This window comes from Schistocerca cancellata, chromosome 2 (genome assembly GCF_023864275.1).
Source record: "Schistocerca cancellata isolate TAMUIC-IGC-003103 chromosome 2, iqSchCanc2.1, whole genome shotgun sequence".
Lineage (NCBI taxonomy): Eukaryota > Metazoa > Arthropoda > Insecta > Orthoptera > Acrididae > Schistocerca > Schistocerca cancellata.
The window spans coordinates 73404506-73418160 of record NC_064627.1 but is presented as its reverse complement, the minus strand read 5'-3'; the positions used below and the strand labels follow the sequence as shown (position 1 = coordinate 73418160).

The following is a 13655-nucleotide window of genomic DNA, read 5'->3' as shown; positions in this document are numbered from 1 at the left end:
CATCCACTGTCACAACAGGGTGAGCCGACGATGCTGGGGGATCCCATCCACCTCGAATGAGCGACCAGGAGGAGCAGGGAAGAAGACGGGGTGGGATAGAGTACACTCCGCACTACAAAAACGTCTCTCGCGCCGACAGTGCCGGGACTCCAACCTGGAAGCCTCCTACACGCAGCCGCCAAGCCAGTCGGCCAGATGGGCGCCGCCAGCCACGCGCGGCCGAAGTAAGGGCATTCCACCGCTACGTCACAGCATGCGGCGCTGCGCTAGCAAGACTGGTGCGGCCCGGAGCTGGTGTCATCGCTCCGAGTCAGCGAGGACTCGGGGAAGGTCATTGATATCACCAAGCTCAGCCAGCCTGTGTTACGCGGGCCACATTGTACTCGGCAGGAATAAAGGTGTCATGAATTAATAATGTTTCTTTGGCGTTTCTGATGTGTCCACAGTCATTTCCTAGCATCCTGTCAACTGGAGAGGTCACCGCTCGGCTTCCAGTCCACCGTAGGCGACCGGGACCACCAGGGCGCCTACAGAATACATTGCTGCTCATACCATTATACTTTACTGAACTTCTCCATTTCCACAACACAATCGTTCTTCAGTTCCTCTCCTAGCTCCATCCACAATTTCAGACCATTGTCATTGCAACACACATTAAATTTCTTCTCATCCAAAAAAAATCACTCTTTTTTCCAGTCCTCAGATATCCAGTATCGATAAAGATTCAGAAACTTCATTCTTTCTTCACCATGCATTTTTGTTAGGTGGGCTTTCTTTGCAGGTTGTTTTTTTGTAAGGTTGAGATCAGAAATGCATCTTAACGCTGTATGCGTTTAAGATTGAGCAGGCGTTCAGGATATCAACTTCACATCAAGTCTGCTTTGTACTCAGTTTCTGTCGTGTGTTGCTATCGTTTCCATTGCCCTGCACAGTCTGGGACTGCAGATTTTTGTCTGACCTCCCTTTTACCTCAGACTTCTGTATCCAGTTTCAGCTTGTTTCTTCAATACATTTCCCACGGTTTTGTGTTCAATTGATAATTTCCTAGCATCTTCTCTGTTGGAGCATCCTTCAGCTATGAGTTCCAAAATCACTCCCTGCTTCCTTGTAGAAATGACTTTCTCTTTCTTTTTGATAGTTAACTATGTAAATGTAAAGTTATTGTTGTTTCTGTTATTACATCACAGTAGATAAATATGAAAACTGCCTGGGTATTTACTGTATTTTCCACACAATTCTTCATAAAATGCACAGTTGTCCATAGCAAACAACAGCTAACAAAAAAGTGAAGGGAAGACAGAATATAGACATCTGGTGGAGTGTAATGAAAGTTCCAAGCATACAAGTGCCATCTAGTACCAAGAGACTGTGTTTTTTGTGTGTGTGTGTGGGGGGGGGGGGGGGGGGTGCGCATGTGCACAATTTTGATGAAGGCCTTTTTGGCTGGAAGCTTACTTGTTTGATAATTTTTTTGTTGTGCCTATTTTCAACTCTGCTTCTCTGCTGTATGGTGTGAGTAGCAAGCTATCCTTTTCATAATACTGTCATTAACTTAATATATATTTCAGTCTTCATTGTATCAAGTAGAGAGCTAGCTTTTTTAAGGATACATACCATACAGTATTTGTTTGGTAATTACTTAAACATTAGCTGGTATGAACACCAAAAGTTCATAAATATGATAATCTAAAGCAGAGTTCATGAGCTGAGGCAAGAAAGGTCAATAATTTATTAATGAATTTAAGATAAGTGAAAATAGTCAAAATGGTTACTGGGAATATTATTTTGTAGTGTACCATAATTTATTGTTGCTTACCACCCATATGCACTGAAATTAACTTTGCTTTCTGTATCATCAGTGTAGCTGAATAATTCGTACCACAGAAAGTTCTCGTGGAATGAAGTTCACCTCTTGAATGGCATGAGTCCACTTCTTCCTCAGTTCAGAATCACTTGGAAATTTGTACACAGATATCTTTTCTCCATCCTTTTGTTCCCTGTACAGTGTGGAACACATGCACATTGATCATAGTGACGCAAAGAGCACAAAATAATACTTCATAGTTGTGACAGAGACTTACAGTAATAAGAACACTTTCAGCAACTATCAGCTCAACAGCAATCCACTTGCAGTAAAATCTCTTCTCCTGAACATGTGCTTATATATGTTATGGTTATATCTGTGTTTGAATGCATTTAGAAATTTCGAGATTCAAATCATAGATGATGCAGTGGAGACAGTGGCCACACCCCCTCACAGGATGTGGTAAGGACATTGTGAGATTGTGGCAAGCTGATAGCCTCCAGGCTGTGACTTTGGTGTCCAGGAATGCTGACTCCAGGATCTTACACAATGGCATCCACCCCAGTTAGCATCGCAAGGCCACTTGTAGACAGAGCACTTACGACTGCTGGCTTGCAGGGGATGCCAGCCTCCAGGGATTGAATCTGTCTTGGGAGTGAGAGTGCATGGCACCTGCTGCTCTCCAAGATGGTAGTTTGGTCACTATGGGAATGGGCAAGGTGTTAGCCCACCAGTGGAGAAGCACAAAGTCCAAGGGCACCTGGCATAGTTTCCTCATCCTTGTAAGTGCTGCTGGACTGATGATGCCTCTGCTAAAATTAGCCCGCATCTCGTGGTCGTGCGGTAGCGTCCTCGCTTCCCACGCCCGGGTTCCCGGGTTCGATTCCCGGCGGGGTCAGGGATTTTCTCTGCCTCGTGATGGCTGGGTGTTGTGTGCTGTCCTTAGGTTAGTTAGGTTTAAGTAGTTCTAAGTTCTAGGGGACTGATGACCATAGATGTTAAGTCCCATAGTGCTCAGAGCCATTTTTTTGCTAAAATTAATGGTTATTTATACTGATTCATGACCCACTGTTCCAGTCACATTTGGGGTAACAAATCTGTGTCATGGTGATGTTGCAACTGCTCAGCTTGTCCTCTTAGTGTTCAATAAATGGACTGTTACTACAACCAGAATACTGACATACTGACACTTTACACCTGCTAGCTGTCTTCAACTGTTGCGGGTGAACTGCTGATTACTGCAGTAAAGCCCAAAAAATGATGGTGGGGCAACATTATATCCATCATCTGGAAGACCGGTCCCCAGGTCTCTACCCTAGACTGGTCTGTAACAAAACTCAGTATACATGGACAACAATTTACAAAATTTACAAGTTTCTATGCTTGAGAACTTGGTGGTTTGAACTGCAAGGCTCAAAGGCTGAGAATTTACTCTCCCTTTAGTTCCAAGTTTGTTTGCTCCATAATTATCCTAATTCTTTCTTTTCATGTAGTATATAACATTTTCCGCTCTCACTCTCAACTCATGAAAGTTTTACAACACAACTTGCAACTGCTGTTGTTACCTAATGCTACACATTTGGACATGTCACCTTGGAATTTTCATGTGTTGCTTAACCTTTCACACATTTCTCAGGGTCCCCACATCCTTCTCTTTAGCACTTCACATCTAACACACAACGAAACGTATCTCTTATCACTGTTCCCATCACTGTGTACATGTCCATTAAATCTCTTTTTTTTATTTTTCATTCACAAACTAAGAATGTCGCTGAAAAACTCTTTCTCTCTTAATATATTATCCTGAACAAGTCATCTGTAACAGCACATGATCTGCCCCATTAAACTCTGATGTTTGGTACCTCTTTTCTCTCTATCCGGTGGTTTTCTGAACAGTTGTTTAGAACATCATTTGGAACTTTATCCCTGTGACTGCAACACTTCCTCTTATCCTTTCCTAGAAAATACATTCTCAAGCCCATCCTCACACATGAACCACATACCACATTGATATGTAGTCCCATTTCTCTCTCTCACTGTAGGGTTAATCACAGAGTTAATTTGTCTCAAATTGCTTGGCTTTCTGATGCCCCTGCTCCCCCGAAGCAACTTCCTAGTGCCCAGTGGCATACAAATAAAATCTTAACATGTTTTCTTGCAGTTTAATCAATTTGTCCCTTAAGATTGGTAAATCTAGCAACAGTGCTCCATTGGCGGCAGTTGCCTCTAGCTTGAATGTTCTCCCTTCAGGCTTCACTTTGCATCCCAGAAGGTTAATGTTGGCATGATGTTCAGACAGCAAGTGTACTCTCAGGTTTGTCTTGTACCCTTTCTATCTCACCCACATCATACACGTTAAACTGCGGCTGCATTGTCAGTAGCTTGCTACATGCATCAGCAGTTCACTCTTCAAGGCAGAGACTTAGCACTTCTGCTACTTTAATACTACTAACCTGTTTTACACGCCTTAAAATATTCCACCGTTTCAGCTCTGTCATTAACTTTACAAACACATCTCCTCTTACCCTGCTCCTGAGGAAATGTATGTGTCTGAACCATTTCTCCCACATCATCTGCAACATAACTATCAACATCAACAGCTTCACATACAGTCCCATAGTCTCTACAATTACGTCATTCTTTTCAGTTCCCTTCTACATGATGCCACAATCAGTAACACGTGTACTTCTCTGCACGTCTGGCTCAGGCTCTGTGGCCTTGTAGGAGCACACGTACTATGTAAACAATGTGTATACAGATATTGTATAGCAAAAATTGCCTTTATTAGCACAACTGGTACAGAAGCACGTGTGAACCATCAGCAAATCCTTTCTGACAACATATTCAAAGAATTTAGTTTTATAAAGATACACTGCACATGGTGCACTGTCGAGTATTGATTTTGTTGAATCCTAGTTGCCAGATTATGTTGTCTCGTTATCTCTGTGGAGCTGTACCGTGGGAAGCAAGGAGAGGATGTTGGTTGGTGGCTGGTATCATCATTCTAGAACACATACTGCATGCAATTATTAACTGGGTTCTTTATTCATAAACAAAGAGCTACTTATCTTAAGCTTGCATGTGTTGTGGTACAACCTCTCCTATATAGTCCACTTTTGCCTCACTGCTGTTGAAGTACAAAGTCGACTATGAACACTGTTATGTTCGCTATGTGCTGCCTGATTCTAAGCTAGAGGCTGTGACTGCAGTTCCATCTTGATGACATGCTGGAACTCACATGGTGTAACAGTCTTGAACTAACTTGGTGTAACAGTGTTAAAGTAAGTGGCCCTCCTGTCCACGGTGGCTATTGAAATAATGGTGGCTGAGAGGGCGTTGGTTGCGTGTTTCCAGGGAGTCTGTTTTTTTGCCTCTGTGGATCTTCTTGTAACCTCTATGCCACATGCTGTGCTGGCACCAGTTTACACCAGCACAGATTGTGTCGCTCCCACAGCCCTTGAACAACACCCATTCTCATATAGTAGGGTAGGTACCATGCATTTTAATCACCTATGTTGGGAACCACACACTTATTCACTTTGGTACAGCTCAGACTCACTTCATCTGCCTCACAGTTACTTCAGATTCTACAGTTCCACATGATATGAGAGCTGATACTTATACGTTGTTAGTACTTGGCACATTAAACCAACTCCACAATGCTATTAGCCTCCTCATTAATCTTTATTCTTCCCACTCATGAGATTGTCCCACCAGGCATGAAATTTTGGCCTAATACACACAGGATTGACAGGCAGTTAGATGTCTTGTGGAACAGGTAAAACAGACAGAGGGCTGGAGTGAGGAAAAGCCCCCACCCCTATCCGTGTTTGAACCTGGGATCTCCAGGGCTTTAATCTTATGCTCAGCTTGCAAGACCATCATGGCTATATGTAATATGGCTCTCATTCTTAATAAATTTGTTGTAGCAAATGTGAAAGCAAACTATAAGGAAATATTATTAAGTTTCGTTTAAAAATAACAATGAAAGTTTAGTCTCCCTTTCCTTGATAAGCTGTGACTTCTCTATCAATTTGTTATCTTTTTTTGCAGATGGTAACATGTGCTGAAGAATTATAAGATGGTGGCTGACAAACAGAAAGGAAGCTCTAGGGAGATATGGCTTTGTCACCAACTTTTCCCCTTGCTGCAATTTAAACTCATATGTTGTTTCATGAGTAAAATGTGATATGATAAGCAATTGACAAGACACACAGATTATTATACTTACAAATGCTTATGTTTATTTACTATGATATTGTATTTTCCCCAATGTTGGCGTTATGAATGTTACAAATTACAGAAAAGTAAATAAAGTTTTTCATCATTGGCATAACATTGGTGTGAGTTGTATAAAACACATTACCTGTGAAGACAAACTGTCCTCAAGTTGCCCCATCGTCAGAGGCATAGTAAATCTGTATTACCAAATGGTGCACAGTCCCAGTTCCAGGTTACCTATCTAATGGCTTCTAGGGCCAAAACATTTGATTTTCAGTATTGTATATGGGAGGTTGAACACTCAAAGTCAAGTGTTTAAAGTTAGAAACTGTATGTGCCTTGAGGCAGTGAAACTCATAGTGCACAAATTACTCAGGCTATATCATCCAGTGTTCAATAATGAGATCATTTAGTGTCTTCAAAAAAATTTAAACAGGGCCATTTCAAAAGTTCTGCACACTGTGCATGCCACCATTACAGTGGCATGATCAAGTTGCAATTCATGTCAGTTGTGAGTGAGACTTCAGGCATGATGATCATGTATGTCTTTGCTGGTTTGCGTGGCTGTGTCCTTAGTAATTCAGTTTAGAATGGAAGCTGAAACCAAGTTGGGTCGGATTACACATAGCAATCAGCATTCCTACATCAAAATTGAATCCCTATGTGGAAAGAACCCAACCGAAATTCCAATTGACAGTGGCCCATATTCTGGTGCACTGTCACACTTTGACTGCCCAGCGACGAAATCTTGGGTTACCGGACTCGCCGTTCATTTTATCTGACAACGCCTCATTGGCTGATTTGGTTTTACGTTTTATTCATGAGGGTGGGTTTGGTTTTATCATTTGATCTAAGTTTGGGCGCATGTCCTTTGTCCCTCTGTGTCCTCCACCCTAGTGCTTTTAGAATGGAGGTTTTAATGTGTTGCAGAGTGGCTGGCTTTTCCTTTTTATTCTCATGGTCAGCCAGCCACTGTAATCTGCTTTCTTGTTTTACACTCTTCTGTTTCTAGTGTCTCTCTGTTGTTTTCTTGTCCTCTTTTGTTCCTTGTAGTGTTCATTGTCTTTCCTTCATTCTTGTGGTTTTTCCTTTCTTTCCATTTTGTGTTATATGTCTCGTCTGTTTTATTCTCACATTTGAGGCATTGTTTTATGAGGAACAAGGGACCAGTGACCTCATAGTTTGGTCCCTTCTCCCCTCTTTTAAACCAACCAACCTCTCTTCTTCCGCCTTCTTCCTTCCTTCGCTGTCAATAATTGATAATTTTATGGCCATTATAATTCCCTCTTATAGTGTGAGGTTTTATCGGTTTTAGTTATTCCAAGGTCGGAGGGACTGATGACTGCGTAGTTTGGTCCCTTTCTCCAATCCAACCAACAAACCAACTGAAATTTACATTTTGAGAGTTGTGTACAAACAGTGTAATGGATCTAGTACAGAATCATGTTGGCTTGCTCACTTCTATGAAGCTCAGGTAAGTGCTAAGGATGACCCAAGAAGTGAAAGACCATCAACTGCATCAGACTACACCTCTCAGGTTATTGTAGTGGTGTTTTGAGAGAGGATCAATGAAAATTGTGTGAGGGAATCGCCAGAATGTCTGTCACTTCAGTTTACAGACCATAACCGAAAGATGAGAAATTTTGCTGCAAGATGGGTTCTGCGAGGTCTGAGTGAAGAGCAGGAAGCACGTCACAAGAATCGCAAAAGAATTGCTTCAGTGTTATCGAACAGGAGGAGACCAGTTTCTGGAAAGGATTGTCGCACTTGATGAAGTCTGGATATGAGATTTTGAGCCAGAACTGAAATGTCAGTCGTCACAGTGGAAAAATTCCAACTCTCCACAACTGAAGGTGAATCTGATGGTGATGTGTGTATATGACATGAATGGAGTCATAACTACAAACAAGAGTGCCCCAGGGAACATACGTAACTGGCACATACTACAAACTGTTCCTGCAAAATGTTTTGCTTCTGAAAATTCATCAAAGAAGGCATGACATGCTTGCAGTTGGTGTTCTCCTTTTGTACAATAATGCAAGACTGCATATTATTGTACCAGTGAGAGAAATGCTCAACAGGTATGAGTGGAAAATACTTCCCAACCAACCATACAGTCATGATATGACCCCACAGGATTTTGATTTGTTTCCCAAATTGAAGGAACAACTCCATGGAAAAAAATTTTGATACAATTGATGAGGTGACCCGAATAATCAGAGTGCCCAACAATGAAGGTGCCCCATACAAAATACAGAAGTTGCCAAAGTCATTGGGAAGCTGTCATGAGCATAAATGAAGATTATATTGAAGGCCTGTATGCAGATACCCTGTAAAATAAATTATTTTCTTCAGTTTTATCTTATAGTGTGAAGAACTTTCGAATTGACGTTCTGAAACATGTCATAGGATTGCAATTTTTCTCTAGATATTGACTGCAATTAAATGTTGCACCAGACAATTCAAAGTTTTTGAATAGCCGTCTGGCTCAATTGTCATGCTGCATCTTGGCAGGTCAGAATGTGCATCAACAATTTTTAGCAGTATGGAGAGTTGTGCATCATTTCCGTTTGTCAGGTGACTTAATCTGCTAGCAATTGAGTAACACATTTTTTAACTACCGGTAACAGTACCTCCAATTAGAAAGCAAAAGTATTGTCTTGTGTACAATGTGTCTCAACCTTTCTGGGTTCCTCCCCATAAGTGAAAATAAAAATGTTGCTGTTTGCAAATATCGATTTGTTATACTGGCAAAGGAAGGTGTGCCTTTAAAATAATTGTTTCTGGGGCCAGATGCCCAAAAATAACACTATAGAATTGTGCTGCAGTTGGTGGCACAGCCATGTAAAGTAATTATAGTATATGAAACGGAGGCTTTGTTGACCAATGCAGTGTGTCATCATTAGACCTAGCATTTTAGGTGGAAAAATGTGACAGAAAAGATGAAAAATAAGGGGTTACAGTTTTGGCAAGAAAGGCACTAATGAAAATGGCTATTTCAAATGTGAAACTTTATCATAGAATACATATGAGCCCTTTACGGCACAAGTCACTGTATCCTTGTTTTGAGATATTTGTTTTCTGGGGTGGTTGTAGAAAATTCAGCAGTGCTTTTGTATTAGCTTTTTATTGTGTTATCAGAATAGTTTTTTCTAACTCAGGTTAACAATTTCAATAAATCTTATCCAGCTATAGATGTGGTGTAAGGGCATAAAGGAAGTTGCACCCATTGTGATGTAAACATGTGAAGAATGTTATTTACTGTAAAAATATACATGACAGACAACAACACTGTGTTTACATGACCTTTGTTACTCATAGCCACTACTGTCATTTCCATTCAGTGCCCCAGTGTGTTTAGTATTGTCAGAAGAAAGATACATGGGAAAGCAGTGGTGGTGAACATGTGGACTGAATAGAAAAAGTTTATTCCATGTCCCTTTTTTTCTTTTATAACAGCCTGTAGTCATCTGTACAGTTTTTCTTGAGGTGTGTTCATCAGAGAAACAGTTTGTCCTTTTTTAGATCTCAGCATGAAGTCCAGTTCTTAGATTCCATGTCCAATGAAAGAGTTTCCTTGAAAAATGGAGTGACTCAATCACTTTTTTGTATCGAATCCACTGTATCTTTTATCATGACAGTGGATGTTTTTCACTGTAATCTTTCCTTTTGGTGACTCGACTCAACAAGTTTCCCACAGACAAGAAGTCATTGTTTTTCATTACAGTGACTTAAAAGGGACATTTTACCCCCTGACTAAGCAATAGTAATACACCAATCATTGGGAGAAAATATGTTGCATCTTGCTGTAGTTTTCTATTGGGGAGGTAGGAACAGCAATGTGTCATGAACTTTTGATCTAAGATTTTAATGTGCACTCCCCACCCCCAAATCAAAAACCATGTTCAGTAACATCATCGCTGTTTGCCAATTCCTGTTCTGTCCTGCACAAGTATCACTGTATGTGACAACATGTTCATTGGATGGCACTTTTGTTTCCATGTGTTTGACCAAACTGGTACCAATTGCTTGGGAACCTAGAGATCCTGTCACTTCATCCCAACAGTACCTGAATTCTAATTTTGATGATGGCATGTGGCAACCCAAATTGTAAATACATAATTTAGTTTTGAAAAATTAGTTTCTGATAGTTCCAACTATGCCTTTTAATTTAGAATAATCTCTGTCCTTCCCTACACTGATGTGTCAAGTAGCTTATTAGTGTCCAATTTCATGGATTTCTGAGCTTTTTCAGCCTTAGGTGGATGCAATTTATGGTCTTCTTGAAGCTGCATCTTTTCATGTTCATCTCTCGTATGCTAAAGTTTATCAGCAAATGTATCACATTGTACACAAGTGTTCCTTGTAAAGAGTGTGGAGATACACGTTGAATTTGTTAAAAGTTCTGCAGTCACTGTTTTCTGCAACTGGCCCTTTGCCTTCACTTTAAATATGTCATTAGTACAAATTATAGAACAGTGAATATTCAGATTTTCAGGTAAATCTGTTTGGGTTGTGGAATATTATGGTGTGATTGATAAAGGGGATTAATGCTATGTGATCATGTAGTATTTCCATTTTTTTTTTGCTGGAGTTTTGTTACAGTAGGGTCTTGACATTTCAAGTCACAGTATTTCGAACTTCCCATAAATCTGAGGCACATAAAAAAATTAATTATTTAATTATCACATCACCTGTCAAACCACTGACTCCCCTTGGTTGTGCCTGTGTCAGTGACACCACACATATGCTTCTCCCAGTTTACATACACAATCCATTTATTGAAAGTAGTGTTTTAAGTTTTTCATTTTCAGTACAGTACAGTGTTGTGTTTCGTTTTCTTTGACTGTTTCTGTTTGTACACCTTCTAAAAATGAGTGCTGCTACAAAGAAAAAGAAATTTGTCTCTCTGTCAAGTCTTTTCAACACTTCTATCATTCATAGGAGAAACAATAAAAAAAACCTGCTCTCAAGTGAGGTGTCGGCAAAGTTACTATTGGTGAATGATAAAGAAACCGGCTTAAATTGGAACAGTTTCCTTCAAAGAAATGCTCTGAAGCATCTCTTAACTGAAAAATTATGAAGGAGTCAGAATTTGAAAAAACAAGTGAGGGATTGTTGATATGGTTTACACGTTTACACGACAAAGACAGAAGGAGGTTATAATATCTGGCCAAATCTTGGCAGAGAAAGCCTTGTTTTTTAGAAACCAGTTGCAGGAGGGAGATGACAGATTCACTGCTAGTGTGGGCTGACTCGACAAGTGGAAGAAGAGGTATGGAGTGTGTCAACTATGTGTATGCTGAGAAAACCTCCTTGGTGATGGACTATTTCAGAATTTATTGTAAAGTTGAAAAAATCATAATTGAAGAAAATTTGCAACAGTGACAAAACGTTTAAATTTCGAAATGTGAAGAAAAGGGTGCTACTGGGCACAAAGAAAAACTGAAGAGCAGCTAACAGTAATGGCAACTTCAAATGCAAGCAGAAACCATGAACTAAAACTGGTTGTGATTGGGAAATCTGCCAAGCCAAGAGCAGTGAAGAATGTAACCATGTTAGCTCTTCCAGTATCTACACACATCAAAATAATGCCTGGATGAATTAGGAAATCCTTAAGAACTGGTTTTTGAACTCATTTGTACCAGACTACTAAAAGTTTTTAAAAGAAAATGGATTGCCATACAAAGCTATTTTAACACTGGATAATTCATAGTGTGAAACAACTTAAGTGCGATGGCATCCACCCCTTGTTTATCCCACCAAACATTACCAATTTTAGCAAATGGACTGGGGTGTTCAGGAATGCTTGAAGGAAATCTATCATCAGCCATTGCTACAGCCAGTCTTGCATTAGAAGACAATGAAAGCATTGTAGGAGCTTTAAGGAATGTGACTGTAGAGGACATTGCATACTGGGTCAGTGAGTCTCAGAACGAGGTAAAGTGGGATAAAATTTGTAAGTCACAGAGAAAAATTATACAGAAAAGCAGGCCCAACACAGAAACTGAAGATTTTGATGAAGAGGATGCTCAGGTGCTGTGTGATTTAATCAGAAGGTTGCCAGACTGTGAAGAGGTAGAAAACATGGAAATAACAGCGGGATTAAATTCAGGCAAATATTTGGAAGTTAACACTCTTCTGCAACTGACACAGTTAACACACCAATGCAGTGTCAGAGTGATGAGGATGTGGAGGCCGAAACTGTACCAATGTTGAGTCACACTGACAGATACACTGCACTTGAGGCCAACACGCACTATGTGGAACCATGCTCTTCAGATGGTCGCATGATACTTCTGTGCAGAAACATTGCAGCTCCACCAAACAAAAGACACTCCACCATTATTTCATGAAGTAAAATGTTACCCAACCTAAGTTACAGCCTTTATTCTGCCAATAAGAATGTCTATGTAAACACTTTGTTTTAATAAAGTTCATATTTTGAAACCTGTATTCTTTTCAACATAATTTTATTTCTTTTTTGCACATAAATTTTGATAGTCCAAGTTTCGAGTAGTTTGAGGTGGTTCCAGTCCCATTCACCTGTAGCTATCTAGATTCGACTGTACCAGGAACTTCCTTATCATGTTGCACCTGGTGGGACTGTAAGTTTTATCTTTTTTATGGCTTGGGTCATTCTACCATCAGAGATTTTGAATATTCTCTAGAAGTATTTTTCGTATAGTGTTTCATTTCTTCCATCAGTGGTCACAAGAAAATGGATAGGTGCAGTTCTTTTTGTTCTCTCTACCATTGTGGATGACATTTCGGTGTCTCCTGTTTCATCAGACTATGTATTTATATACAGGTGTTATGGCTAAGATATACTTCATACTGGTAAAAGCATCCAAACACAAGAAACTATTAATTGTGATATAAAGTAATATGATAATGAGAAAAAGAAAAATACTGACCAGAACTGGATGGCTATGAATGTGATGGAAATATTCATCACTGGATCTATTGTAATCCCAGATAATTGGTTCTATGATACCGTCTATATGAGAGTAAACTCATGGTGAATCACACTGGACACAGTTCCAACAATTAAACAAGTAAAATCGTATTACTGGATCAGTCAGAAGACTGAACATTGATGTTGAATTGAGAAAACTGAAAACAATAGCGGGCAGAGGGGGGCCATCTTCGTGGTTGGTATTAGAGTTATAATTTACACGTTATGCTCTGTTCATAGAAGGCCATATGTTGAACAAGATCCCAATCCTAACTAGAATGTAAGGGAAAGTAGAGTTACACAACTTGTGCATTTAAGTGACTCATATATTTCGTTAAATCACGAGCGTACCAAAAGAATTCACTCAAGCATTGAAACATCTAGTGAAACACTCAATATGATCCATTAACGTATCCATAAACCTGTTGAAAAATGGTAGAGAGCTAGGAACACCATGTGCTATCACTAACAAGGGAACCTCCCCATCGCACCCCCCTCAGATTTAGTTATAAGTTGGCACAGTGGATAGGCCTTGAAAAACTGAACACAGATCAATCGAGAAAACAGGAAGAAGTAGTGTGGAACTATGTAAAAAATAAGCAAAATATACAAACTGAGTAGTCCATGTGCAAGACAGGCAACATCAAGGACAGTATGAACTCAGGAGCGCCG

The 13655-nt window shown here is 40.0% G+C and overlaps 1 protein-coding gene across 2 annotated transcripts in view; it reads left to right on the top strand.

Annotated features, from left to right (window-relative positions):
• Window positions 1–6128, top strand: part of LOC126161343 (fibronectin type 3 and ankyrin repeat domains protein 1-like) — a 109520-nt gene extending 103392 nt beyond the window's left edge. For both annotated transcript variants that reach the window (XR_007534899.1, XM_049917108.1), the window contains one exon: window positions 5858–6128. Coding sequence is in view for 1 of the 2 variants with exons in the window: in XM_049917108.1 (XP_049773065.1) it covers window positions 5858–5864 (7 nt within the window). In the remaining variant the exon portion in view is untranslated. The remainder of the gene's footprint in view (window positions 1–5857) is intronic.
• The last annotated feature ends 7527 nt before the right edge of the window (window positions 6129–13655 follow it).